The sequence below is a fragment of the Sitophilus oryzae genome, unplaced genomic scaffold (assembly GCF_002938485.1).
Source record: "Sitophilus oryzae breed Bouriz unplaced genomic scaffold, Soryzae_2.0 scaffold_1590_pilon_pilon, whole genome shotgun sequence".
NCBI lineage: Eukaryota > Metazoa > Arthropoda > Insecta > Coleoptera > Curculionidae > Sitophilus > Sitophilus oryzae.
The window spans coordinates 96,521-124,012 of NW_022146270.1; the positions used below are offsets into that span (position 1 = coordinate 96,521).

The 27,492-nt window shown below is 31.8% G+C and overlaps 2 protein-coding genes across 3 annotated transcripts in view; both read left to right on the forward strand.

Moving 5' to 3' along the window:
• LOC115879928 (coiled-coil domain-containing protein 141-like) overlaps window positions 1–24,466 on the forward strand; it is a 39,362-nt gene extending 14,896 nt beyond the window's left edge. The window contains exons 2-5 of the mRNA XM_030896987.1: window positions 12,911–13,033; window positions 16,219–16,293; window positions 21,842–21,964; window positions 24,458–24,466. Of these exons, the coding sequence (XP_030752847.1) occupies window positions 12,911–13,033; window positions 16,219–16,293; window positions 21,842–21,964; window positions 24,458–24,466 (330 nt within the window). The remainder of the gene's footprint in view (window positions 1–12,910; window positions 13,034–16,218; window positions 16,294–21,841; window positions 21,965–24,457) is intronic.
• The window catches only part of LOC115879936 (titin), a 60,305-nt gene continuing 54,658 nt past the window's right edge, over window positions 21,846–27,492 (forward strand). For both annotated transcript variants that reach the window (XM_030897000.1, XM_030897002.1), the window contains exons 1-4: window positions 21,846–21,964; window positions 25,136–25,282; window positions 25,547–25,698; window positions 26,724–26,851. In XM_030897000.1, the coding sequence (XP_030752860.1) occupies window positions 25,223–25,282; window positions 25,547–25,698; window positions 26,724–26,851 (340 nt within the window). In that variant the 5' untranslated portion in view covers window positions 21,846–21,964; window positions 25,136–25,222. The remainder of the gene's footprint in view (window positions 21,965–25,135; window positions 25,283–25,546; window positions 25,699–26,723; window positions 26,852–27,492) is intronic.

A 27,492-nucleotide genomic window follows, 5' to 3' on the forward strand; every position in this document is an offset into this window, starting at 1 on the left:
CAAATTTAAGCTGAAATAAACATAGTCTCTAATTAAATATTTGTACAGGGTGAGTCTTAAATAAGTGCAAATTTTTTAGGGGTGGTAAAATTTATTGGAATTGTTAAAAATTTTCGGTTAAAAACATAATATCAAAAAATATAATATAATATGACTATTAACATAAGTAATAGATTAAATTTAGAGGAACGAAAACTTACACTAAGTTCAAAGTAAAATAACTCAGTTATTTTGGTTCTATATTCTAAAAACGATAAAGAGCAAATATATTTCTTTTATGGAAATTTAATTGTCCTGAAAATATTTGCACTTATATAAGACTCACTCATTTCTAGCTTAAGGAGGGCGCGCACTGCATCGGATCGGACCGACCAGCAAAAGCGACTGCGACCATCGTACATATAGACGGCGCCGGCGTCCACTAAAACATTTCGGCCTGTAGAGGCCAGATTCCTACCTCTACCTATCTACGATAGTCGAGTCACCGCCTTTGCCGTTTCTCGCCGGACTGGTACCGATTCAGTGCGCGTACACCTTTTATTCAACCATTTCCAATTATGCTGTAGCCTTCCTTACATATTTAGATAGTATCCCTGTAATAATAATAATTTTAATTTCCTAATATCATTGGTCCCATGTTAGATTTGGCCTTGTTTTAGGTCTCTTAATTTTGTCGTGCGTACTATGCTGTAATTTTTGTGATTCTTCTGCTGTGGGTCCTTCTTGCCAGGTATCCTGCTTGGCTGGCTTCAGGGATTTGATTCTGTGAATGACACCTGGATCTTTTGTCGTATCCAGTTTATTTTTTACGGTCTGTTTTTGTTACTCCCAGCATATTTCACTCTGTATATAAGAAAAAAAAAATAAAAAAATAACTTAAAATGCTAATATTTATCATCATCATCATTTAGTTTATTCCGTCCACTGCTGAACAAAATCCTCCCTTAACTCTAGTCGTCTCTTTCTATTTTGTGTCACTTTACTTGAATCCAATTTCCAGCCACTCTTTTTATATTATCTGTCTATCCTAGGACGTTCTCTGCTTCTATAGGCCTCGTGTTATGGTCTCTATTCCACAAATCTCTTTTTCCACCGTCTATCTGTCATCCTCGCAACATAACCTGCCCAGTTCTAATTAAGATGTAAGATATATATCACCGCGTGCCTTACTCCTGTTCAATTTCTTATGGTATCATTTGGTCTTGGATTTAGTATTTTATCCCTAAGTGTAACTCCCAAACTGGACCTTTCCATTTTCCGTTGCATAACCTGTCTTCTATCTTTTTTGTCAAAGTAAGTGTCTCAGCTCCATACCTGAGGATAGGCAAGACACACTGGTTAAAGACCTTTCTTTTTAAGCATCTTGGAAGATCGGATCTCTGTATATGTTCCTATTACCTGAAAGTTTTATTTAATATACTATAAACTTTACATCCAATGTCACACCACGTATGCAATTTATATTTCTCGTACACGCATAAAAATAGATTTCAGTGTCCTTTTATAACTGAGAAGCAATAAAAATCCGATATTAAATTTCAAATTTTACTGCAAGATAATGTTTGCCAAACGTAAAGTCGAATATAAGTGCTGTTGATGTTGATACAGCACCACTGGGTGTATTTACAAGGCAAATCAATCTTTTTATGGTCTAATACAACCAGTTTTGTAATGTCTCGAACATATCTCGTACATCATTGCTGTAATAGTTGTAATGCTGCTAAACTATTTTATTATGATTTAAAACATTGTTACTATAAAATAATGGATTTTCTGTATGTTGAGGAATAATAGAAATTCTGGTTTCTCATATTATTTTATAAAATTACCATCTACAACCTAACCTAAACAAAGCTAAACACCTAAAATTTTAGGTACAATATGTTTAGTGTGGTATATCTTGTTCTAGTCTACCGATTTTGATGATTTTTTAAGCAATTTGTAGCTAAATTATTTGACATTTTAGTCTCTTTTTAAATTAAAAAATTAAGTGCAAGTCTGTCAGTAGACGAGGGAAAACAAAATGTTGTTATTTTGGGAAAAGTTTGACATTTGAAAAATTTAAAATTAAATTTAAAGAATTTGGAAAGGACTTTATCATCAAGGTGAATCTTTTCTCGATAGTTTGATTTTTGATTCATCTCAATATTCTTTTTATTATTGGAGATATTTTTTATTTTGAAGAAAACAGTAACGATTTACAGAAATTTTAGCATTAAAAGCATGCTTTTGCTTTTAGTACTTATCAAGACACCTATGAAATAGTGTTTATCGTTTTTGTAACACCACTGTCATCGAAATGTCATATTGTCCATGTTTGTTGGCAGTCACTCTAGTAGAGGTGATTTTAAGTCCAGAAGTTAATCTTTACCATGTTCAATTCAAGCAACAATAGTCAATACAAGTTAAAATTATGTTATATTTTGAAAATTTTGCTTATTTTGTTGTAGCTAAAAGACTGCTATTTAAAAATAATGTCTCTACCTTTTGGGTGGGTTCATCTCTCAAATCTACAAAGTAAAAAAGCTATTTCTTGTAAACACCACTGCCTCTGACTGCCTTAATCCAAACAAAAACCCTTTAGGCCCGGCGCCCATAGAAGTGGCGTAGGTATGGCGGTGGTATTAGGAAACGCCAACCGAGATGGCGCGACAGACGCGCAGATCCGCGTCATCTCGGTGGGCGCTTGGCGCTTCCTAATTTATTTACCCTGGCATTGCCATCGCCACGCGCCAGAACCACGCCACAGCCATACCTACGCCACTTCTATGGGCGCTGGGCCTTACTGGTGAAACAAATTTTCCTAATCGACAAAGAACGCTTAACGTTTCAAGCAAAAAATAAACAAAAAGGAAAAATAAAACACTATTTAAAATATCTAAAAATACAATTATTCAAGAACACTTTAGTTTTTAGCAGATAAATCCATTATAAAACATTGACGTTCTGTTTAATTTACATTACATGGATTCAATCATTTATTACCTGATAAGTATTACTTAAAATCTACTCCGTGCCCTGTGTTCCACGAATGCTGACAAATCTTAGATTTGTAAATATCACTATTTTTAAATAATCTTTATGTTCTATACTTTGAACATTTAACGGTCTACTAGATGTTGTTCTGTGTTCATAGGTTTATTATTATAGACCTTTTTTGAACAGATCATTGACTGACCAAAATAGACATTCAACTAAAAATATCCAAATTGTATTATGAAATACTCATGCTCATGTTGTTTATTATAAGGTGGCATCTGGTTTGTTTTGTGATACAGGCCGATGTTATAAAATCTTGGGAGGGTGAACCAGTTTCAAAAATAATTATTTACATTACGTGTAATTTATGGCGTGTAAAACTGGGTTATATTACTTAAATTATTACCTCGACTTTGAAGAGTGGCAGTAAATCATGTTGAACTGAATGGAAATGGATCTGCCAAAATTTATTTAAAAAATAATAAATAATTATTAACTTTTATTAATTGTACAGGGTGGTCCAATAAAAGAGAATTCGGGAAATTTCACTGGGATCCTCGAAATTAGTGGAATATGTTAGTAGTTTCAATTATACTTTAAACTTAAAGGTTTATTCAGAACCTCGAAACTAGTGGAATAAATTAGTGGTTTCAATTGGCGTAGAAGTTTGTTCCTCTAATATCAATGTAAGAATTTAGAATGTCAAAATTAATGGTAGTAATTTTCAATCAGTAGAAAAATTTAACAAACTTTTAACTTTTGACCCTAAGTATACTTCAAAATTTGCGAGTAATGTCATTTCGGCCTGTGATTGTAATGTATGCGGTAATGTATCCTTACATTAAACCAATAAATTCCAGATTAACAAAATTATGGTAAATATCGAAAAGCTTTTGTTCCTTACAAGCGTAACGCGATAAAATCTATATATTGATAAAAGTAAATGCAATCAAGTTAATTTGCATATGTCAGTGCTTCGGTTCGCTTCGTAATTCCGTAGGCTGTATAATATTATATCTGTTGCGGTTTCCCCATTATAAACATAATTACGCAGAAAATCGGAATGAACCTAACATTAAAGTTTAGATTAAATAAACAAAAACAAGTTTAATAATACCGCTACTGCTTTTTATTGTTTCCAGAAGTTTATTAACTATCAACAATGATGAGAATAGTTGGCAATCATGTGTTAGAGAATTTTAGGATTAGCGATTGGTACCAATGCTAAAACAAATTATCGATCGAAAAATTATAGCAAATGATGTCAATGGATTGATGTCAATTTTTTTGGCTTTTCTCTACATACTTTATTGCTAATTTCTTTGTCTTGTATAATAAGTATCTCCTTATCGGAAAAAATAGTTTTTGATACCTTAATATGCATTATATTATCAAAATTAATTACGAACACGTAACCTAACCATTATTTTTTTAATACACTCACACATATTCAATAATTAATTTAGCAAACCTTCCTCATCTCGTTTTGATTTTTGAATTTTAATATCTTCAAAAATAATCGTATTCGGTATTAGGTATTTAATTTTTGGTTTGTTTTTATGCTAGTGATAACAGATAGATATTCGAATTTTTTAAATTTATTGCCAACAAAACGAGCAAAATCATTATAGCCTACTATTTTTCTATTTCTTTTGCTAGGTGCGCAAATATTTTTTGACAGCTGACATATTTAACATATACGAGTGCTGACGTCTTGGGTGCCGAATTTCGTGTGTACGAAGAGTACGGCCATCACGCTTATCAAAATAAGATGTACTGAATAAAGACAGAAGGCAAGTATTTTCCCAAGCGCATGGAATCTAGCGTCAGATTAAGTGGTTATGTAGTAAATACTTCGTATTTTTGCTCTCTCCGACTTACTAGATTGCCATAGCGATTCGCTCCTATACATGTAAACGCCGACGAAGGTTTCGCTTGCCAGCAGGGTATACTAGCTCAATTAAATATATTCTTAATAAAGTTGGCATTATTATCAAATAGAAAGCATCAAAATATGAGCAAGGTGTTGGCTTCGAAAAAAATCATATTCGTTTTTATACGGCGATACGTGCGTGCCTTGCGTGACTTCCATCTCAATATAAATAACGCTACGGAATTAATTTTGTTTATTTACCGGCTTTCTCTCGGACGGAGTTTCTTTGGCCATGTTTGGGATTTATTAGTTCGGCTTCGATGTTTATTATCATTAATAAATTATTTTTTTCATTACCTTGATTAATATCATTAGTAGGTATACTTGTAGATCGTATGGGAGGGGGAAGTTAATTACCGTAACCTTATAGATCTACTGTGTCGTCCTTTCTTGAGTTTTAACCAGTATCTGAGACGGTTTTACAAAAATTAGTTCTCCATCTCGGATATCAGTCGTATCAAAGTTTATGGCACGAATGGTTGTCGTTTCGGCGCTCTCAATGATGAGGTGTGTTTCTCTATTTTCTCTCCTCAGAATCTGCATTTGCCATTATTTCTTAGCTTCCATCTACTGAGGTAGTCATTGAGGAGGCAGTGTCCTGTTAAAAATCCCTTGATAATCCAAAGATTGTTCGTATTTAAATCACTCGGTCGCAAGTCCTGACAAATTTCTTCGAATATGTTAGACTTTAGGAGGATTCCCATTTCAGGTTACAGATGGAGAATCCCAGGTTTTTCTCTTAAAGTTTGTTTCCAGTTAGGATGTAGAACGGTTTTGATCCAGTTGAGTTGGTGGGGTGCTTGCTCGTTTTCTAGATGGATCGTTGGCTTTTTATTATCTCCTATTCCGTGGTGGGCTGGCACCTAGAGTAGGAGTACTTTATTTCCTTTGCATAATTTCTTCAGCTCCTCTAGATATTCTTTAACCAAGTTCGAACTGATGATTACTGACTTGATCGCTTTTAATGCTGCTTGACTATCGGATAACGTGCTATTTCTTGTTTCCGATAGTTCCTATTTAAGATAAGTTGTACGCATCTTAAACTTTGCTTGAAGAATGCTGGGGTAGGTGCCCATCGGTTTAGAGTATTTAGTTTTCGGCCTAAATACTTTTCTCCCTGTTCCTGCTTTGGTTTTGGAATTTGGAAGCATCAGTATACAACGTTATGATATGGTCTTTTACCTGCTGAGCACACGTTTTTCTGTTCCTATAATTTTTATCGCTCAATACTACATTGAGGGATTCCATTAGGATTTGCAAGCGTGGAATTTTGTTTTTGAAGGGTGTTCCAAGCCTCTGAGTTGACATGTGTTACAATTCTTTCATTACTGTTTTCGTCAATGACCATTCTGTTCATTGGTATATCTACCGATGACAATGATGTGCAGTGGTGTTAGGCCTAGAAAGACCACCGTAGCTGCTAAATGAAACTTTAGCTAAATTTGTATTTAAATAGAGGTCTTCGAGAAATTTGTTTATTGTTGGAGTTTAAGACATCTTTTAAGGCTCTTCTCACGAAGAGGCCTAACTAACATTTTTTAAATTTAACAGGGGAGCTAGAAATGGAAAAAGATTGTGTTTAAAACATCTTAGTTAGCTTAGTCGAGAAGTCAATGATTTTCGAACTACCGTATGATCGAGAAAAAACGGCGTCAGCGATGGCTATGGAATGAAGATCGCTGTCATTTTATATGTAAATTTATATGGGAAATGTCATCGATGTTCATTTCCCAGCCAACTGGACGCCATTTTGTTTCGATCATACGGTATTTGTAATACAGATAATATAACACTTTGTGAGAGCAGAGAGTTACATGAGAATATTTGAACAGCAAAATATCTCAATTTTTAAAATTTAGATAGCTAAGTCTCTTCCTGAGAAAGGCGACTAAAGCATTCCCTTGAACTATTTCTTTACTAATTATTATAAACCGATCAAGATTGTGTCTAGAATGCAGTATAGTCTTATAAATGTACTTAAATAGCAATGACTAACGAACGATTCTATTTATTACATACGAATATTAATTTAACGCTAAAACTATCTACCTACATCGAGTTAAAGTAAATTCAAATTGTTTTCGCATGAACCGTAATAGCTTTGACATTAAAGCAGAATCTACAATTTAACTATTAAATACCTATATAGTTTTCTAACTATAAATAGTGCATGATGTGAAAACAGCCATTGAAACCTGAACGTGCGTTCCACAAACGGTTGCATACTTGTCGGCTATCTTTGGTTATTTTTAGAATATAAAAAGTTAATAAAAATAATACTTTTAATGATTGGGCATTACAAATTATCACCAATTAACATGTTAAAATTTATGCAAAACACGAGAATAACTGTATACAGAATGTACAGGGTTTTCCTAGATATTTAGTGCGATACCTTCAGACTTAAAGCTATTGGAGGTAGTAAAATAAATTAAATGTAGGGGTTGTAAGATTTAACAAAAGATGATGAGAAAGTTAAGAAAAATTTATCACTTTACTTTTTATTGCATTAAATTTCTCTGAATAACCTGTACATATACTGAATTTTTTTTAGAATGTCACTAGAAGCATTTTTAAAATACACTGACACTGATTAAAAATGGTTCAGGTAAATATAGACAAACTTATACCGGGTGCGTCTCAAAAGTGACTCACCCTTATAACTTTTTTATTTTTTCAGATAAAAAACGAGATTTCGTATGTTAGTATATGACATAAATTAGGATTGATTGACGTATTTAATTGTTTTTGGTCGTTTCCTGTTCCACCGGTACTGACTGCAACTTTTGATTTTTAAATAGCACCCTCATATACTTCTACTTTATTGGATAGAAAATAATACTCAGAATAGAATGACATAATATATGCCAACTTTTGACATTTTTGCATGTGATTTATTTGAAATTGTAAAATGCGGTTCATAACGACAATTTGACTCGAAATACCAAGTGTGTGGTACCAAATGATACGTAAAAAAATGCTTTTTCCAAATATACTAATAAGCCACCCTTGTTCCATTTAAAAAAATTGAGATATGATTAAAAATACGATTTGGGCATCTTTTAACCGACCAGGATCAGACACGAAAAACCGAAAAGCATTAGACCATCAAGTCTATTTTTCCAACGTTTCTGATTAAAAATTAGTGTTTTTAATACAGCCATGGTACTTTAGATTGAAACTTATAATACAATTTCTTTTAAAGCAAAAATGAAAAGCTGATATATGATCAAAAAAAAAAAAAAAAAACAAATCAAAAGTTGATCTATGATATGTCATTCTACTCAGAGTATCATTTTCTATCGAATATAGTACCGAGGGTGCCATTTAAAAATCAAAAGTTGTAGTCATTTCCGGTGAAACAGGAAGTGGCCAAAAACAATAATTGAATTCGTCAATTATTCCTAATTTATGTCATATACTAACATACCAAATCTCGTTTTTTATCTTGAAAAATGAAAAAGTTATAGGGGTGAGCCACTTTTGGGAAGCATCCGGTATATTACTTTAAACGCTTGACCTGCGTTTTACTATGACCTTATTAGCATGATCAACAGATGATTAAAACTAAACTACTGTTTACAAATTGAGCCTTTAAATAGGCGCTCGGTTGGTAAAGACGAAGCGTGACAAAATTAGCCAAGCTGGCCAAAACCAATCGAGCGTAACATTTAATTACTGAGACTAGAGCAATAGGAACAGGGAACTGGAAGAAGCTGGATCATTATCTCTGTCCATATTATCTTTACATTTATTTATTTTGACGCTGTCATATACATCTAATTGCCTGTAGTTTGAGACTTGTTTGATACAATTAATCTTTATCAAAAATATTTTGAACAACGTAAGATTTATCTGCTCTACCATATCTTATTAACAAACCGCAAGGGGGCTGAATAGTTATTCTGCTAGCAGGATATTCAAATGCATTTTGCATTAAATATAAAAATAACTGTTCGTAAATTATTCAATATATATGTTACTGTAAATGTCCGAAATGCGGTAAAACCTAGGATAAGCGTGCTAAACCTAAGATTTACCAAAAGCATTAACTAATTAGGTTAGCCTGGTTATTTGGGGGGTGTTAATGCATTGGTTAGGTGGTTATTTGGTGGGGTTGGTTGGTTTTTACTACCACTTGCTTTTGGTAAATCCTAGGTTTTACCGCATTTCGGACATTTACAGTAACATATACATTTTTACGATTTTTAACTCATATTATCTTTTGTTAATGAAGTATTGTCTGGACTAAATTAAAATCAGTCGACTCGAACTGAATCTGGGTTTAATTTGATACGCCCTGTATAGAGGTCAGACACTGTAACGGGCATAAACGTATTCGATTGTCAAGGTTGTTTTTATGTTATTTAGGTATCAATAGCGTTTATTAAACACAATTGTTTGTTGCTTAAAAAATTGGACTGTTATCAACCAAAATCTAATCCTATTTTTGGAATACACGAAGCAAAATATTGAGACATAAAATACTATACGATAGAAATAAAGCGGCTTCGACAGCTTGGGAATGAAAATCGATGATAATTTTGGCGGGGTCAAGCCCTAGATGCTCTAGACATCATTTACTTGGCTCGTAGGTACTCTTCTTTATTTCTTAATGGCGCTTACTGCCTTACTTGACCTTAAGATTGTAATTTGTGTTTATATCGAGTAAAATTATTTTTAAATGATATACATAGTTTAATTTTTTTTGTTTGTGTGTCTGGAAACGGTTCTATCCTTTTTTAATCTTTCTATAATTAGTGTTAATTTTTGACAAGTTTTATGTTTTTTTACAAGACATAATTTACATTTTTACTTTCTTATCAATTTTTCAGTAAAAATTTCATTCCAAAATGATTTATTTCATAATTTATTTATTCACGGTTAGATTAAATAAAATTTAGGATATAAATTTTAAACAAATTTTAAATTTAGGTCGTCAGCGTTGTGCGTAAATTTATACGAATTTTCTGGGTTATTTTTAACCAAGAGAAATTTTATTTTTGTTGTTGATAGACAAGGCCGCATTTTCTCATGTAAGAAATTCATAATGTAAATATTACGAAGTTTTGAAAGATACACAGTTGATAGTTATAAGGAAAGTTATAAGCGTATTTCGCCGCAGTTATTTATGCTAAATGTAAATAGGTGGTTTTACATAAAATTAGCATACAATATTTTGAAATGACAAATTGAACTTGAAATAAGATTAAACGGCTTATGGGTTGGTAATAATATTGAGAATCAACTTATAGGAAAATCAACTGGAGTTTGCCATTTTCTAGCAAATAAAGTAAAAATATTTCTAAGGTAGTATTTAAAAATCAAAAGTTGTAGTCATTTCTGGTGAAAAAGGAAGTGACCGAAAATCATTTGAATACCGTCAATCAATCCTGATTTATGTCATAGACTAACATGCCAAATCTCGTTTTTTTGTCTAAGTAAATAAGAAAGTTGTATAGGTGACCCACTTTTCTCACAAAACACCCGGTATATTTAATCAGAGCTAGGTCATTAATATAAATAAAATATTATGTGTGGACAAATATCAAAGAAGAATTTAAAAGTAAATATTTGAAGAAAAAGATCTCAGAAAAAATATATTAGATGACGAATGATCTGTAGTCATTAGTAAGTACTTTGTATTTCTTTGCAAATTAGATCTTTAATTAGATGTACATGATGATGGCATATCTTGTAATTCAGTTCAATGTTATTCGAAGCATGAAAGTGTGAAGGTCAAATTAAATTGGTGGCCCAGCATTCTCCAAGAGATCATTTGCGCGTTGTTGTTCTCAGACGCTTCGGAGATACAGGTCTGAAATTATTTTCTCACGAAGAATGTTAATAATCATTCAAGATATTTGACATATAGAGATGTCTGATCACTCACTACATAATAGGTCTTTTACAAGGTGTTTTTGTAACTTTTTTGTTTTTGAATTCAATGAGAATGTAATTAGTACATCAATTACAATATGCCAATATAGTAGAATATATCCCATAGCGATAAATGCAGTCTCTCTTTTGATATCTTTTCACATAAGTATCATAAAGATGAACTTGCAAGAGGGCGAAAGAGGAAGTGACCCAAACTAATTTAATACGTTAAAAAGCAAATCTCGTTTTTCTTATATGAAAAATTAAAAAAAGTTATATGGGTGAGCCACTTTTGATTTAACACCCGGTATAAGAAATAGCACATTTTATAGGTACCTCAAGTAATAGCTGTAAAATATTTCTTGAAAATTTAAATAGCTTAAAATATACAGGGTGAGTCTTAAATAAGTGCAAATCTTTTTAGGGATAGTATATTCCGACCACAGAAACAAAAAAAAATTGAAAATTAGGAATTTTTTTAAAAAAAATTGGATTTTTTTTAGTTTTTATTAAAAAACATAATTTGTTGATAAAATGGCAACATAGGTAGTAGATTAAATTTACAAGAAAGAAAATTCAGTGGTTCTCAAAATTTTCTCAATTTTTAAAATATTTTTTTAGAAATTGTCACTTATAATATCACAAGAGCTTAAATTATTTTCGGAAATTTTTTTGAGGGCACGAATATTTTGAAAATTATCCCGAGTCGAAGACGAGGGATAATTTTCCTAAAATATTCGTGCCCGAAAGAAAATTTCCAGGAATAATTTAAGCTTGCGTGGTATTCGGTAAGAAAATTTCACACCTAAATTTGAAAAAAAAAATTAATCCAACATGACATTTTAAAATAATTTCAATTTTTTAAGTTGGCCAAGGTATTGATGTTTTTGACATATTATGTGTTTTGTCATTTTTGTTTGCGATTCTGTCATTAAGCTATTACTAGTTTTAAACATAGATAAATGCAACAAGTTTAGATTGGAAAGCCCGTAAAAATTTTGGATCGCGAAATTATTTTGGGTCGCGACCGTTATACGCGATCTGGCGCTGCTATAGCGGTCGCTAAGAACAACAGCAAACAAAAAGCAGAAATAATTTCAATTTTTAAGAACCGCTCCGAAATTTTTGATGTTTTTGACATCGCGACCGTTGCAAGAATAGTTTGCGATTCTGTCATTAAGCTATTACTACTTTCCAATCTAACGTCTGTACGTAGAGTAAGAAGTGTATAGCGAAATGTCGCGATTTGGAAAAGTAAACCAACAAGTCATTAAAGAAGAAATTGAAAATATAAAACCAGATAACACCCGAAAATCAAAATCAAGTGTATGGAAACAGTTTGTTGAATTTTGTGATGAAAAGTCGTATAATATTCATGAGTGTATGAGTGTATATAGTACAGCTGGCTACTATACTGGAGGACTACGCATTTAATATGAAAAAGAAAAATTTTGAGGAAAGTGTGGTCAAAGTGATGTGGAACTCTACTGCTAAGCAGTTGCAAGAAATTTATTACGAAAAATATAAATAGAAAAATACCAGCTTTAGTTAAATAAAGGCGGCAGAACTATATTTTTTAGAACATGGCAATTTCGAAGAAATTCATATGTAGGTATATCTAACATATTTCCTTAAATAAAAAATATTACCAACCTTAGTTACATCAAATGCTAAAACTCAAATGGGTAATATTTCAATATATAGACATTGTAGTTCATTCACATTATGATTGTAGATCTTATGTTTACCTTTTCAACTGTCAAAAAATTTCCACTAAAGTTTCGTGGCGCCTCGAAAAAATTTCCGGAAATTTTTTCAGTTGCCATGGTAACTAGTCAACATTAAAGCATGTTATTGGTTGAAAAGTAGAGGTGTGAAATTTTCAAAGTAAAACAACGGTTATTTTGGATTTATTTGAAAAACGGTAAAGAGAAAATACGTTTCTTTTATCGAGATCTACCAACCGTGAAAATATTTGCACTTATTTAAGACTCACCCTGTATAACAATTTGTTGTAATTTTTTGACATTGCAAAATATTTTTTTTTAATTTTAAATAAAGACAGCAGCAGTGAATTCAGCCAAATATAAAATTAATACTGTTTTTTTTTCATTTTAGGTTGGAGACTGGATTCACTTGAAAATATTAGAAATCACACCAGAACTCACCATTTTAGGAAACACATTAGCAGAAGCACTGGAACTTCAAAGAGCACACAATGAAGTTCTACGACAGTTACAAGTAAGTTCATTATTTATTAATATAAAAGGTACTCCGAATTTTAATCGGGAAACTTCTACAATATATTCTGCAGACAAAAATTAGTAAGGAAGTATGATTTCATGTTTTAAAATGCTTCGTTTCGGAGATAAAAGGTACTAACTAACTTGAATGAGAAATAATTGTCGTATTTGTATTGGGCACCACCTGCATATTTTTAACTCTTTTGAAGAGTAATAATTTTTGTTTGTACTTGTATTACACTACTGAGAAAAATATACATTTTCGCCAGTTTTTATTTAAAAATTATTTGGAATCGTAATAATCAGTACATGTCATCATTGACAAAAATTAAATATGTTCACTAGAAAGTTATTTAACTAAAATGAATTTGAAATAGTAAACTTAAATCTCGAAAATTTATGATAAAATAGCTCTGTTGAATCTTTGGCACAAAAGCATTTCAAAATGTATTATTTGAGTCTATTATCTATCTAGTCAATATGTTAACTTTTGTCAATAATGACATGTATTGATTATTACCATTCCAAATATCTTGAGGACGGTTGCTCGTAGAGATTTCTATCATGAGAGCTTTTTACTTAAAAAATGGCGAAAATGTATATTTTATTCCCTCAGTAGTATAATACAAGTTATTTGTTCAATTAGGGCTTAGTAACATTCATACAGATCAGAAACTTTTGCTTTTAATTTTTGCTACATTGGAATTTAAACTTACGTTACTCCACAGATATTTTTCTATTTTCGTACTGCACATTTGCGATAAAAGAGTTGGTATTATAGAGCTTCTTTCAGTTTATCTGAACTGAAATAAATCGGTTTAAAAATACCTCAAGTGGATGGTCGGAGTTTACATTTTAAATAAACGAAATTCTGATCAAGCGTTGCCATTTTGCTATTTTTGTAAAAATACATACACAGAACAAAAATACAACGAATACTAAAAACAATACTGACTGATACATATAGTACTAAAGAAATCATTAGTTTAAAAGAAGGGTACAAACAATACTAGATATTCCTGGAATGTTTAAATATATGTTGTAGATTGTATGGGAGGGGGCGAAGTTAATCACCGCTACCTTTGTAGATCGATTGTGTCCTCCTTTCTTGAGTTATAACTTATCATACAGGGCTTTAACAAAACCCAGTATCTGAGCCGATTTTACGGAGATTAGTTCTCCATCTCCGATATCAGTCATACCAAAGCAAAGTTTATGGTGTATTTCCCCTTTTTCCCCCACAGAATCTGTAATCGCCATTGTTTCTTAACTTCAATCTACTGAGGTGTTTATTGATGGAACAGTGTCCTATTAAAATCTCCGTGACAATCCGAAGATTATACTTACTTAAATCAAGAAAAATCCTTGATTTTTCTCGGTCATAAGTCCTGAGAATTTTTTAGTTTGTCTTAGACCTTTTGGACATTCCCATTTCAGGTTACGGATTGAGTCTTCCAAGTTCTTTAATTCTGCTTTGAGCTTCCGTTTGGGAAGCAGAACGGTTCTGGTTCAGTTAGTGGAGTGTTCGCTCCTTTTCTATATAAATCGTTTGCTTTTTTATTACCTTCTATCTCTTGGTGGATTGGCACTTAGAGTAGGAGAACTTTATTTTCTTTGTATAATAAAAAAATACCGTTTAAATACTATGAACACAAAAATTAAAGCCACATTTTATGTAATTTCTTGTTTTCAGCTATACTGATATTTAATATTTTCCTTCGTGATTAATCACGAAGATACATATACTTTAATTTTGTATTAATATAAAATATCAAAAGCCTGACTCCATTAGGATCATTTTGTTACATTCTCATGCCTTTCAGGTAGTTTTTTTACCAAAATAATCCATTAACCTTTATATGAGCCTGAAGGAATGATTCATGGCAGTAATTAATATGTAAAATTCAAGGTCTTCTTACTTTTCATCATTATGGCCAGCAAATCTTTAAGTGTGATTATTCTTAGTGTATTATTTCAATTTAATCATAATACGGTTATAGTGCTCTTTATAGCAGATTTTCTCATATTCTTATTGACTAATTATTATTTTTATTTGATTTTTTTTCCAACCTTCAAGCTGTGTAAATTCGATATCTCTACTTAGGCACTTTAAACTTATATTCCATAAAAAACATAAATTTGATTTATTTTTCTGTATAAACTAACATACAGCATAATAATGAAAATATTTTAAAAATGCAATGCTAGGAGAAATTGAAAGTAATATGCAAATGTATATTTTCACCTATTTAAAAATATGGCTATGGTGGGTGTATAAACCATGTTACTGTGTGGGTTAAATATATATGTTTTCTTTGCTTTGTTCAAAGTGTACTTGGCTTTGATTGTATTTGAAATGCTGGTATAATAAAATTGTGAGTGATTAGCACACTGAGGCAATGTTAAATGTTAGAAAGAAGAAAGCGAATATTTAACATAATGATTAAATTTAATGATCATCATATATTACATAAAATAAATTATGTTTTAATTAATTTTTAGTTTGATTGATTTTTTAGGTACATATTATGTCATATAACAGTTACTAGTATATGACATAGGTACCTATGTTTTATAGTACTAAACCTATTACTCCAAAACTGCTACTCTATATGCAGTGTTTTTGGGATGGCTATCAGCCTGTTCTACTGCTACCTTTTTAAATCTATTGTGGTCCTCTTCTGATCCTTAGGTTACATTCTCCAGTTCTATCCTTTTCACAAAGTCTTGCAGCTTGGAGTCTTAATCCTCTGTCTTGTTCTTTAGATGCCTAGTAAGCTGACAATATCTTTTTAGTTGACCCACTAGAGCATTACCCGTCTTTCTGTGTTTTCTTAACAGGTCTGTCGTGAATTTTGGGGAATGTTCTACTACTGAACTTTTTTAACTGTCTCTGCTCCGGTGAATTTCTCCACCATTCTAGATATTTGTTGGCTACCAACTGATTTTTGGCTATTCTTGTGACTGCAGAAGGGTTCTGGACGTAGAAATAGCATTGATGGCATTGACTGATTTCATCAGTTTTTTTGATACCCTTGTGACCCTTGTGACCCTGTACTCCAGCTCCTACACCTTCTGACTTTCTTGTGCCGTCTGTATACGCGGAACTTGTTTAAGTTACAAAACATATTTTTGCAATTTAGATTAAACTTAGATAGTAAAAAGAATGTTTTATTTTTTTAGAATAAACAAAGTCCGGTGGAAGAGTTACTAAGACAAGCTGATCAGCTGATAGCCACTCAGAGACCCAGAGCTGAAGTCTTTATTTGAAATTGTAAAATGCGGTTCATAACGACAATTTGACTCGAAATACCAAGTGTGTGGTACCAAATGATACGTAAAAAAATGCTTTTTCCAAATATACTAATAAGCCACCCTTGTTCCATTTAAAAAAATTGAGATATGATTAAAAATACGATTTGGGCATCTTTTAACCGACCAGGATCAGACACGAAAAACCGAAAAGCATTAGACGATCAAATCTATTTTTCCAAGGTTTCTGATTAAAAATTAGTGTTTTTAATACAGCCATGGCACTTTAGATTGAAATTTATAATACAATTTCTTTTAAAGCAAAAATGAAAAGCTGATATATGATCAAAAAAAAAAAACAAATCAAAAGTTGATCTATGATATGTCATTCTACTCAGAGTATCATTTTCTATCGAATATAGTACCGAGGGTGCAATTTAAAAATCAAAAGTTGTAGTCATTTCCGGTGAAACAGGAAGTGGCCAAAAACAATAATTGAATTCGTCAATTATTCCTAATTTATGTCATATACTAACATACCAAATCTCGTTTTTTTATCTTGAAAAATGAAAAAGTTAGAGGGGGTGAGCCACTTTTGGGAAGCACCCGGTATATTACTTGAAACGCTTGACCTGCGTTTTACTATGACCTTATTAGCATGATCAACAGATGATTAAAACTAAACTACTGTTTACAAATCGAGCCTTTAAATAGGCGCTCGGTTGGTAAAGACGAAGCGTGACAAAATTAGCCAAGCTGGCCAAAACCAATCGAGCGTAACATTTAATTACTGAGACTAGAGCAATAGGACCAGGGAACTGGAAGAAGCTGGATCATTATCTCTGTCCATATTATCTTTACATTTATTTATTTTGACGCTGTCATATACATATAATTGCCTCTAGTTTGAGACTTGTTTGATACAATTAATCTTTATCAAAAATATTTTGAGCAACGTAAGATTTATCTGCTCTACAATATCTTATTAACAAACCGCATGGGGGCTGAATAGTTCTGTTAGCAGGATATTCAAATGCATTTTGCATTAAATATAAAAATAACTGTTCGTAAATTATTCAATATATATGTTACTGTAAATGTCCGAAATGCGGTAAAACCTAGGATAAGCGTGCTAAACCTAGGATTTACCAAAAGCATTAACTAATTAGGTTAGCCTGGTTATTTGGGGGGTGTTAATGCATTGGTTAGATGGTTATTTGGTGGGGTTGGTTGGTTTTTACTACCACTTGCTTTTGGTAAATCCTAGGTTTTACCGCATTTCGGACATTTACAGTAACATATACATTTTTACGATTTTTAAATCATATTATCATTTGTTAATGAAGTATTGTCTGGACTAAATTAAAATCAGTCGACTCGAACTGAATCTGGGTTTAATTTGATACGCCCTGTATAGAGGTCAGACACTGTAACGGGCATAAACGTATTCGATTGTCAAGGTTGTTTTTATGTTATTTAGGTACATAGATTTAGTAAGAACAAATATCACATTGTGCATTTTAACCCGATCAAACAATAGGAGGTTGACTACGTACTGTAAAAACCAACTGAAATAGAGAAGACGACATTGCCACATCTCAAATTTGCGCCTATCTACTTAAGTTTGATTTGCAGAAAAGGTGACTTTAAAACCTTCACCGGATATCAATAAATCTCAATTTCTTAATTAAATTAATAGTTTATTTTTAAAGAAGCATGCGTAATAATATGTTATTAACCAGAGGATATATGCATTACTATTAAAGGACATGATTACTGTTTAATGTGCTGAAACGTCTAGAACTATTGGCGACGTCGCTGCTAGTCTTCCAGAATGAAATGAGCCGTCCGTCCCACCACCCCTCGCGACGGCTCTTGGTCCGTTATAGCGTACTACGTTTAGCTTACGGTGTGTTTGAAGTCGGAATCAAGGCCGAAGTGAACTTTTCAGTGGTTTTCAGTAGTTTTTGTTTAACGTACTTTTGAATCTGCGAATGTTCAATATGGTAGGACAGTGTCAAATTTGTGAAAAAATAAGCTCAAATTACCCGAATTTGTCTTTTCACAGGTAGGTATTGTTTCCGCCGTAATAGTACATAGGCGTCCCACAAGGGAGCCTCGCAAAATTAATATAATTTTTAATTATATTTGTTGAATTTTGATCTATTAAAACAAGAACGTAGTAGCCGGTAATTGAATTATAATTTGTCTCAATTACTATTAACTGTTGTAGATCATAACAAATTTGAATATAAACGTTGCATTTGGTTTGGTGGGGCCATTGTAACGCACATTTTCAAAATATTTTTGTCAACATACAGGGTGATTCAAACCGCAATTCATATGCTTAATACAGTTCATGAAGATTGGGACGTATAACTAAAATTTGATTGTCTGATTAAGCTACCTAAGTAATGGATTTGTAAATAAACGTAATATTCATTCAAAAGAATATTTCTGTTTGCTGTAGGTAATTTTCTCAGAGATTAAACAGGAAGTTCTAAGTTCTCTTATTCTCTCAGGAAAATACGTAAATAAAAATGACTTTTTAAGTCAAAAAAGTCAAAAGGACAAGTTATTCCAAAAGACTGCCCTTTTCAAAAATGGACAGGTGGCAACCCTATGTATTTCTGGAATGGAAATTTAATGACATATCTACAACTTTAGTTTGAAAATATGTTCCGGCCACCTATGATTACAAAAATGTCTAAAACGTGCTTTACCATTGCCTCCATATTCTAAAAAAAAATTGAAATAAAAGTTACTAACCACAAACCTAATATAGAACTGTTTCGGAAGCCTGAGTCACTCTGTAAGTATTCAAAAGTAACTGAGTGTTTGTATAGAAGTAACTGAAAGTTTAAATTGAATATCGACGTTGGAGCGATTTTCGAAAACTACCTACTAACGTTTCAACATAATGGGATATTAATTATATTATTATATTAGACCTTATAACAAAACTCATCTAACGAAAAAGTGTTAATGTAGTATATTAATATGGAGTAAAAATTTTACTAATTACTTTACTTTTACTTTACTAATTAAATTCGTTCCAAAAAACGATACACCACTGGCCATTAGAACAATCCAAATGCGCCTAGTTGCCGGGGTCGGAAATTTTAGACTTCTCTGTCTCTTCTGTCCTTGTTTGACACATTGGAATGTTTGATACACTACCAACGAGTATTTATGAATGAGATGTTCGGTCTATCTTTATAATGTCTTTGTTTAGGTATCAATAGCGTTTATTAAACACAATTGTTTGTTGCTTAAAAAATTGGACTGTTATCAACCAAAATCTAATCCTATTTTTGGAATACACGAAGCAAAATATTGAGACATAAAATACTATACGATAGAAATAAAGCGGCTTTGACAGCTTGGGAATGAAAATCGATGATAATTTTGGCGGGGTCAAGCCCTAGATGCCCTAGACATCATTTACTTGGCTCGTAGGTACTCTTCTTTATTTCTTAATGGCGCTTACTGCCTTACTTGACCTTAAGATTGTAATTTGTGTTTATATCGAGTAAAATTATTTTTAAATGGTATACATAGTTTAATTTTTTTTTATTTGTGTGTCTGGAAACGGTTCTATCCTTTTTTAATCTTTCTATAATTAGTGTTAATTTTTGACAAGTTTTATGTTTTTTTACAAGACATAATTTACATTTTTACTTTCTTATCAATTTTTCAGTAAAAATTTCATTCCAAAATGATTTATTTCATAATTTATTTATTCACGGTTAGATTAAATAAAATTTAGGATATAAATTTTAAACAAATTTTAAATTTAGGTCGTCAGCGTTGTGCGTAAATTTATATGAATTTTCTGGGTTATTTTTAACCAAGAGAAATTTTATTTTTGTTGTTGATAGACAAGGCCGCATTTTCTCATGTAAGAAATTCATAATGTAAATATTACGAAGTTTTGAAAGATACACAGTTGATAGTTATAAGGAAAGTTATAAGCGTATTTTGCCGCAGTTATTTATGCTAAATGTAAATAGGTTGTTTTACATAAAATTAGCATACAATATTTTGAAATGACAAATTGAACTTGAAATAAGATTAAACGGCTTATGGGTTGGTAATAATATTGAGAATCAACTTATAGGAAAATCAACTGGAGTTTGCCATTTTCTAGCAAATAAAGTAAAAATATTTCTAAGGTAGTATTTAAAAATCAAAAGTTGTAGTCATTTCTGGTGAAAAAGGAAGTGACCGAAGTTGAGAACGTTGTACACGTGAAGTGAAGAAAGTTGTATAGGTGAGCCACTTTTCTCACAAAATAGCCGGTATATTTAATCAGAGCTAGGTCATTAATATAAATAAAATATTCTGTGTGGACAAATATCAAAGAAGAACTTAAAAGTAAATATTTGAAGAAAAAGATCTCAGAAAAAATATATTAGATGACGAATGATCTGTAGTCATTAGTAAGTACTTTGTATTTCTTTGTAAATTAGATCTTTAATTAGATGTACTTGATGATGGCATATCTTGTAATTCAGTTCAATGTTATTCGAAGCATGAAAGTGTGAAGGTCAAATTAAATTGGTGGCCCAGCATTCTCCAAGAGATCATTTGCGCGTTGTTGTTCTCAGACGCTTCGGAGATACAGGTCTGAAATTATTTTCTCACGAAGAATGTTAATAATCATTCAAGATATTTGACATATAGAGATGTCTGTTCACTCACTACATAATAGATCTTTTACAAGGTGTTTTTGTAACTTTTTTGTTTTTGAATTCAATGAGAATGTAATTAATACATCAATTACAATATGCCAATATAGTAGAATATATCCCATAGCGATAAATGCAGTCTCTCTTTTGATATCTTTTCACATAAGTATCATAAAGATGAACTTGCAAGAGGGCGAAAGAGGAAGTGACCCAAACTAATTTAATACGTTAAAAAGCAAATCTCGTTTTTCTTATATGAAAAATTAAAAAAAGTTATATGGGTGAGCCACTTCTGATTTAACACCCGGTATAAGAAATAGCACATTTTATAGGTACCTCAAGTAATAGCTGTAAAATATTTCTTGAAAATTTAAATAGCTTAAAATATACAGGGTGAGTCTTAAATAAGTGCAAATCTTTTTAGGGGTAGTATATTCCGACCACAGAAACAAAAAAAAATTGAAAATTAGGAATTTTTTTAAAAAAAATTGAAATTTTTTTTAGTTTTTATTAAAAAACATAATTTGTTGATAATATGGCAACATAGGTAGAATATTAAATTTACAAGAAAGAAAATTCAGTGGTTCTCAAAATTTTCTCAATTTTTAAAATATTTTTTTAGAAATTGTCAAAGTAAAACAACGGTTATTTTGGATTTATTTGAAAAACGGTAAAGAGAAAATACGTTTCTTTTATCGAGATCTACCAACCGTGAAAATATTTGCACTTATTTAAGACTCACCCTGTATAACAACTTGTTGTAATTTTTTGACATTGCAAAATATTTTTTTTTAATTTTAAATAAAGACAGCAGCAGTGAATTCAGCCAAATATAAAATTAATACTCTTTTTTTTCATTTTAGGTTGGAGACTGGATTCACTTGAAAATATTAGAAATCACACCAGAACTCACCATTTTAGGAAACACATTAGCAGAAGCACTGGAACTTCAAAGAGCACACAATGAAGTTCTACGACAGTTACAAGTAAGTTCATTATTTATTAATATAAAAGGTACTCCGAATTTTAATCGGGAAACTTCTACAATATATTCTGCAGACAAAAATTAGTAAGAAAGTATGATTTCATGTTTTAAAATGCTTCGTTTCGGAGATAAAAGGTACTAACTAACTTGAATGAGAAATAATTGTCGTATTTGTATTGGGCACCACCTGCATATTTTTAACTCTTTTGAAGAGTAATAATTTTTGTTTGTACTTGTATTACACTACTGAGGAAAATATACATTTTCGCCAGTTTTTATTTAAAAATTATTTGGAATCGTAATAATCAGTACATGTCATCATTGACAAAAATTAAATATGTTCACTAGAAATTTATTTAACTAAAATGAATTTGAAATAGTAAACTTAAATCTCGAAAATTTATGATAAAATAGCTCTGTTGAATCTTTGGCACAAAAGCATTTCAAAATTTATTATTTCAGTCTATTATCTATCTAGTCAATATGTTAACTTTTGTCAATAATGACATGTATTGATTATTACCATTCCAAATATCTTGAGGACGGTTGCTCGTAGAGATTTCTATCATGAGAGCTTTTTACTTAAAAAATGGCGAAAATGTATATTTTATTCCCTCAGTAGTATAATACAAGTTATTTGTTCAATTAGGGCTTAAGTAGTAACATTCATACAGATCAGAAACTTCTGCTTTTAATTTTTGCTACATTGGAATTTAAACTTACGTTACTCCACAGATATTTTTCTATTTTCGTACTGCACATTTGCGATAAAAGAGTTGGTATTATAGAGCTTTCAGTTTATCTGAACTGAAATAAATCGGTTTAAAAATACCTCAAGTGGATGGTCGGAGTTTACATTTTAAATAAACGAAATTCCGATCAAGCGTTGCCATTTTGCTATTTTTGTAAAAATACATACACAGAACAAAAATACAACGAATACTAAAAACAATACTGACTGATACATATAGTACTAAAGAAATCATTAGTTTAAAAGAAGGGTACAAACAATACTAGATATTCCTGGAATGTTTAAATATACGTTGTAGATTGTATGGGAGGGGGTGAAGTTAATCACCGCTACCTTTGTAGATCGATTGTGTCCTCCTTTTTTGAGTTATAACTCATCATACAGGGCTTTAACAAAACCCAGTATCTGAGCCGATTTTACGGAGATTAGTTCTCCATCTCCGATATCAGTCATACCAAAGCAAAGTTTATGGCGTATTTCCCCTTTTTCCCCCACAGAATCTGTAATCGCCATTGTTTCTTAACTTCAATCTACTGAGGTGTTTATTGATGGAACAGTGTCCTATTAAAATCTCCGTGACAATCCGAAGATTATACTTACTTAAATCAAAATCCTTGATTTTTCTCGGTCATAAGTCCTGAGAATTTTTTAGTTTGTCTTAGACCTTTTGGACATTCCCATTTCAGGTTACGGATTGAGTCTTCCAAGTTCTTTAATTCTGCTTTGAGCTTCCGTTTGGGAAGCAGAACGGTTCTGGTTCAGTTAGTGGAGTGTTCGCTCCTTTTCTATATAAATCGTTTGCTTTTTCATTACCTTCTATTCTTGGTGGATTGGCACTTAGAGTAGGAGAACTTTATTTTCTTTGTATAATAAAAAAATACCGTTTAAATACTATGAACACAAAAATTAAAGCCACATTTTATGTAATTTCTTATTTTCAGCTATACTGATATTTAATATTTTCCTTCGTGATTAATCACGAAGATAAATATACTTTAGTTTTGTATTAATATAAAATATCAAAAGCCTGACTCCATTAGGATCATTTTGTTACATTCCCATGCCTTTCAGGTAGTTTTTTTACCAAAATAATCCATTAACCTTTATATGAACCTGAAGGAATGATTCATGGCAGTAATTAATATGTAAAATTCAAGGTCTTCTTACTTTTCATCATTATGGCCAGCAAATCTTTAAGTGTGATTATTCTTAGTGTATTATTTCAATTTAATCATAATACGATTATAGTGCTCTTTATAGCAGATTTTCTCATATTCTTATTGACTAATTATTATTTTTATTTTGATTTTTTCAACCTTCAAGCTGTGTAAATTCGATATCTCTACTTAGGCACTTTAAACTTATATTCCATAAAAAACATAAATTTGATTTATTTTTCTATATAAACTAACATACAGCATAATAATGAAAATATTTTAAAAATGCAATGCTAGGAGAAATTGAAAGTAATATGCAAATGTATATTTTCACCTATTTAAAAATAAGGCTATGGTGGGTGTATAAACCATGTTACTGTGTGGGTTAAATATATATGTTTTCTTTGCTTTGTTCAAAGTGTACTTGGCTTTGATTGTATTTGAAATGCTGGTATAATAAAATTGTGAGTGATTAACACACTGAGGCAATGTTAAATCCTAGAAAGAAGAAAGCGAATATTTAACATAATGATTAAATGATCATCATATATTACATAAAATAAATTATGTTTTAATTAATTTTTAGTTTGATTGATTTTTTAGGTACATGTTATGTCATATAACAGTTACTAGTATATGACATAGGTACCTATGTTTTATACTACTAAACCTATTACTCCAAAACTGCTACTCTATATGCAGTGTTATTGGGATGGCTATCAGCCTGTTCTACTGCTACCTTTTTAAATCTATTGTGGTCCTCTTCTGATCCTTAGGTTACTTCCAGTTGTATCCTTTTCACAAAGTCTTGCAGCTTGGAGTCTTAATCCTCTATCTTGTTCTTTAGATGCCTAGTAAGCTGACAATATCTTTTTAGTTTACCCACTAGAGCATTACCCGTCTTTCTGTGTTTGCTTAACAGGTCTGTCGTGAATTTTGGCGAATGTTCTACTACTGAACTTTTTTAACTGTCTCTGCTCCGGTGAATTTCTCCACCATTCTAGATATTTGTTGGCTACCCACTGATTTTTGGCTATTCTTGTGACTGCAGAAGGGTTCTGGACGTAGAAATAGCATTGATGGCATTGACTGATTTCATCAGCTTTTTTGATACCCTTGTGACCCTTGTGCCCCTGTACTCCAGCTCCTACACCTTCTGACTTTCTTGTGCCGTCTGTATACGAGGAACTTGTTTAAGTTACAAAACATATTTTTGCAATTTAGATTAAACTTAGATAGTAAAAAGAATGTTTTATTTTTTTAGAATAAACAAAGTCCGGTGGAAGAGTTACTAAGACAAGCTGATCAGCTGATAGCCACTCAGAGACCCAGAGCTGAAGTCTACGCAGCCATGGCGGAGTCTCTAGGTAGAGCTTGGAGAGATATCAACTCAACTCTTGAACTCAGAAAGGTAAGAACAAATACTATATCTCATATAAAAAATATAAGATTTTATAACCTTTTTTTTAAATTTAAGACATTTTAAACAATATAATTTGTCAGAATAGCTTTTAAACTCTATAAAATATTAAAAATGAAATGAAACTATTAACAAAACAGACATTTTTATAGTTGATACAGAGTAAACAAAGCCATATATGAACCAAATTCAAATGAAGTCTTAAATTTAGTGGTTCTTTAACTGATTATAAAACTGATTATTTGTATTTTTCAGCTTATATTAGATCTCAACGTTCAGTACCACACCAAAGCAGACGAATTTTTCCAAAATAACGATGCTCTAGAGGCCGCATGTGTAGATAGTTCCGTACCAATACAGATAGAAGAAATCAAAGATTTCCTAACAAAAATACATGATTTGAGAAGGCAAGTCATATCTTTTTGGAAATTTAACATCTTTAAACAAATTTTGATTTACCTATTTCATTACGCCTCTATGTATAGGTATACTTTTTTTCTCTAGGTTTGAGCTATTTATTTGAAAAGAAAATACCATACTAAGAACAATATTTCTTGTTTATAAATAAAGTGCTTATCAACAAACTTAAAACAAAAAACAATGCTAGAAAAGTGGTATTTCATTTTGTGAGAAGGGAAGCCTTCGGCGTCGTGTCCCATCCCTTCGAACAAAATAAAATCACTTTTAGCACACATAGTGTAAGTTGATGGTTGCTATGGTAATATTATCGCTTCAGTGTTAAAAGATGTGTTAAAAGTAAATCACGTTAGCACCAGTGCTAAAAGTAAATGACTTTTACCATCAGTGACATAATGTCACATTTTAGGCACTGACAAGCATGCGTTAAAAATTACATTTTAACTGACGTTTGTAGAAAAACAATATTAAGGCGAGCGGCCACTGCGAGCGTAACTAAACTAAGCTAAGAATATGAAAACAAACGGTAATCAAATGGGAACTCCACTGGGAACGATTTTCGCTCAGTAGTCAGCTAAGTTTTCGAATTGTATCTCTGCTATCATAGAACTAATCGCTGCGAAAAATTCGCTGGAACCTGTCACGAACTAAAACGAGCGAAACTAAACTACGATTCGAATCTTCGTTCATATATTTTCGTTTGTGTCGGTCAAGTAGCCGCTGACGCATTAAAAAGTATGGAAGCTAATTTTTACAAATCTTATCTTCCCTTAGTTTAGTTTCGCTCGCAGTGGCCGCCCGCCTTTAAGCTCAGAAAAGCACAACAAATCCGTAAGTTCAAATCACATTCAAATGTGCCAATTAACTAAAACTGTCAAAAATAGGGGGTCATGATGTCATTTCCGTCTCTAATGCATGAATGCATGGATAGTTCCTTAGTTAAAAAGAGTTAAAGAAACATAGTGGTGTGTATTTTTAACTTTCGATAGTCAATTTGTATATTTTCGTGCTTTAGATCGCTGTTGGAAACTTTGATGGGTGCACTGCAAGTAGGAAACTCATTATTGGGCAAATTGAAAGAACTTGGTGCTGAAGGAACCATCGACTCTAGACCCGAACGAATACGAACTTCTGTTAATCGAGGTATTTAATATTTTTTATCTACGTCAGTGAGCTCTTAACTCATGCATTCTGAGAGAGTTAAGAGCTTTTTAACTCACGCATTTTCATTACCGCACTCCTTGTTTACATGACTACCAAAGAGAAAAAATATTTTGTAAAACATTTATTTTGCACTAAATACCTACTAAATAGAAATAGGTAAACTGTTCTATTGATAATAATTATAAAAACATGAAAACTTATTTATTATAAATGTTAATGATACAGTTTGAACAATCTTCAAATGCCTGATGAAGCATATACAGGGTGGCCCATCGAAAACGTTCCGCAAGACATAATGGCCAGGATATTTTTTTTTCAAAAAATCCAAAAACACGTCAATTTTGTTTGTGAGGGGGACAACTTTTGCCCCAAAAATGATTGCAAAATCTTCAACCCTCTAAGCGGGGGTGTCATCCCCCAAATTTTTTCAAATGGGAAGGGGGGTCAAGTGGCGCCGCAATGAAAAGAGCTTTCTATTCTCTATATTTCCCCGCCTCGTTTTTGAAAATCGGTCGAGTCATTGAGGAAATATGAAGGATTGAAATTTGAAAAGTTTATTTAAACATTTATCAGAATAAATGATAAGGATAAATTCCTTCGACCAATTTGGGTTTTTTTCT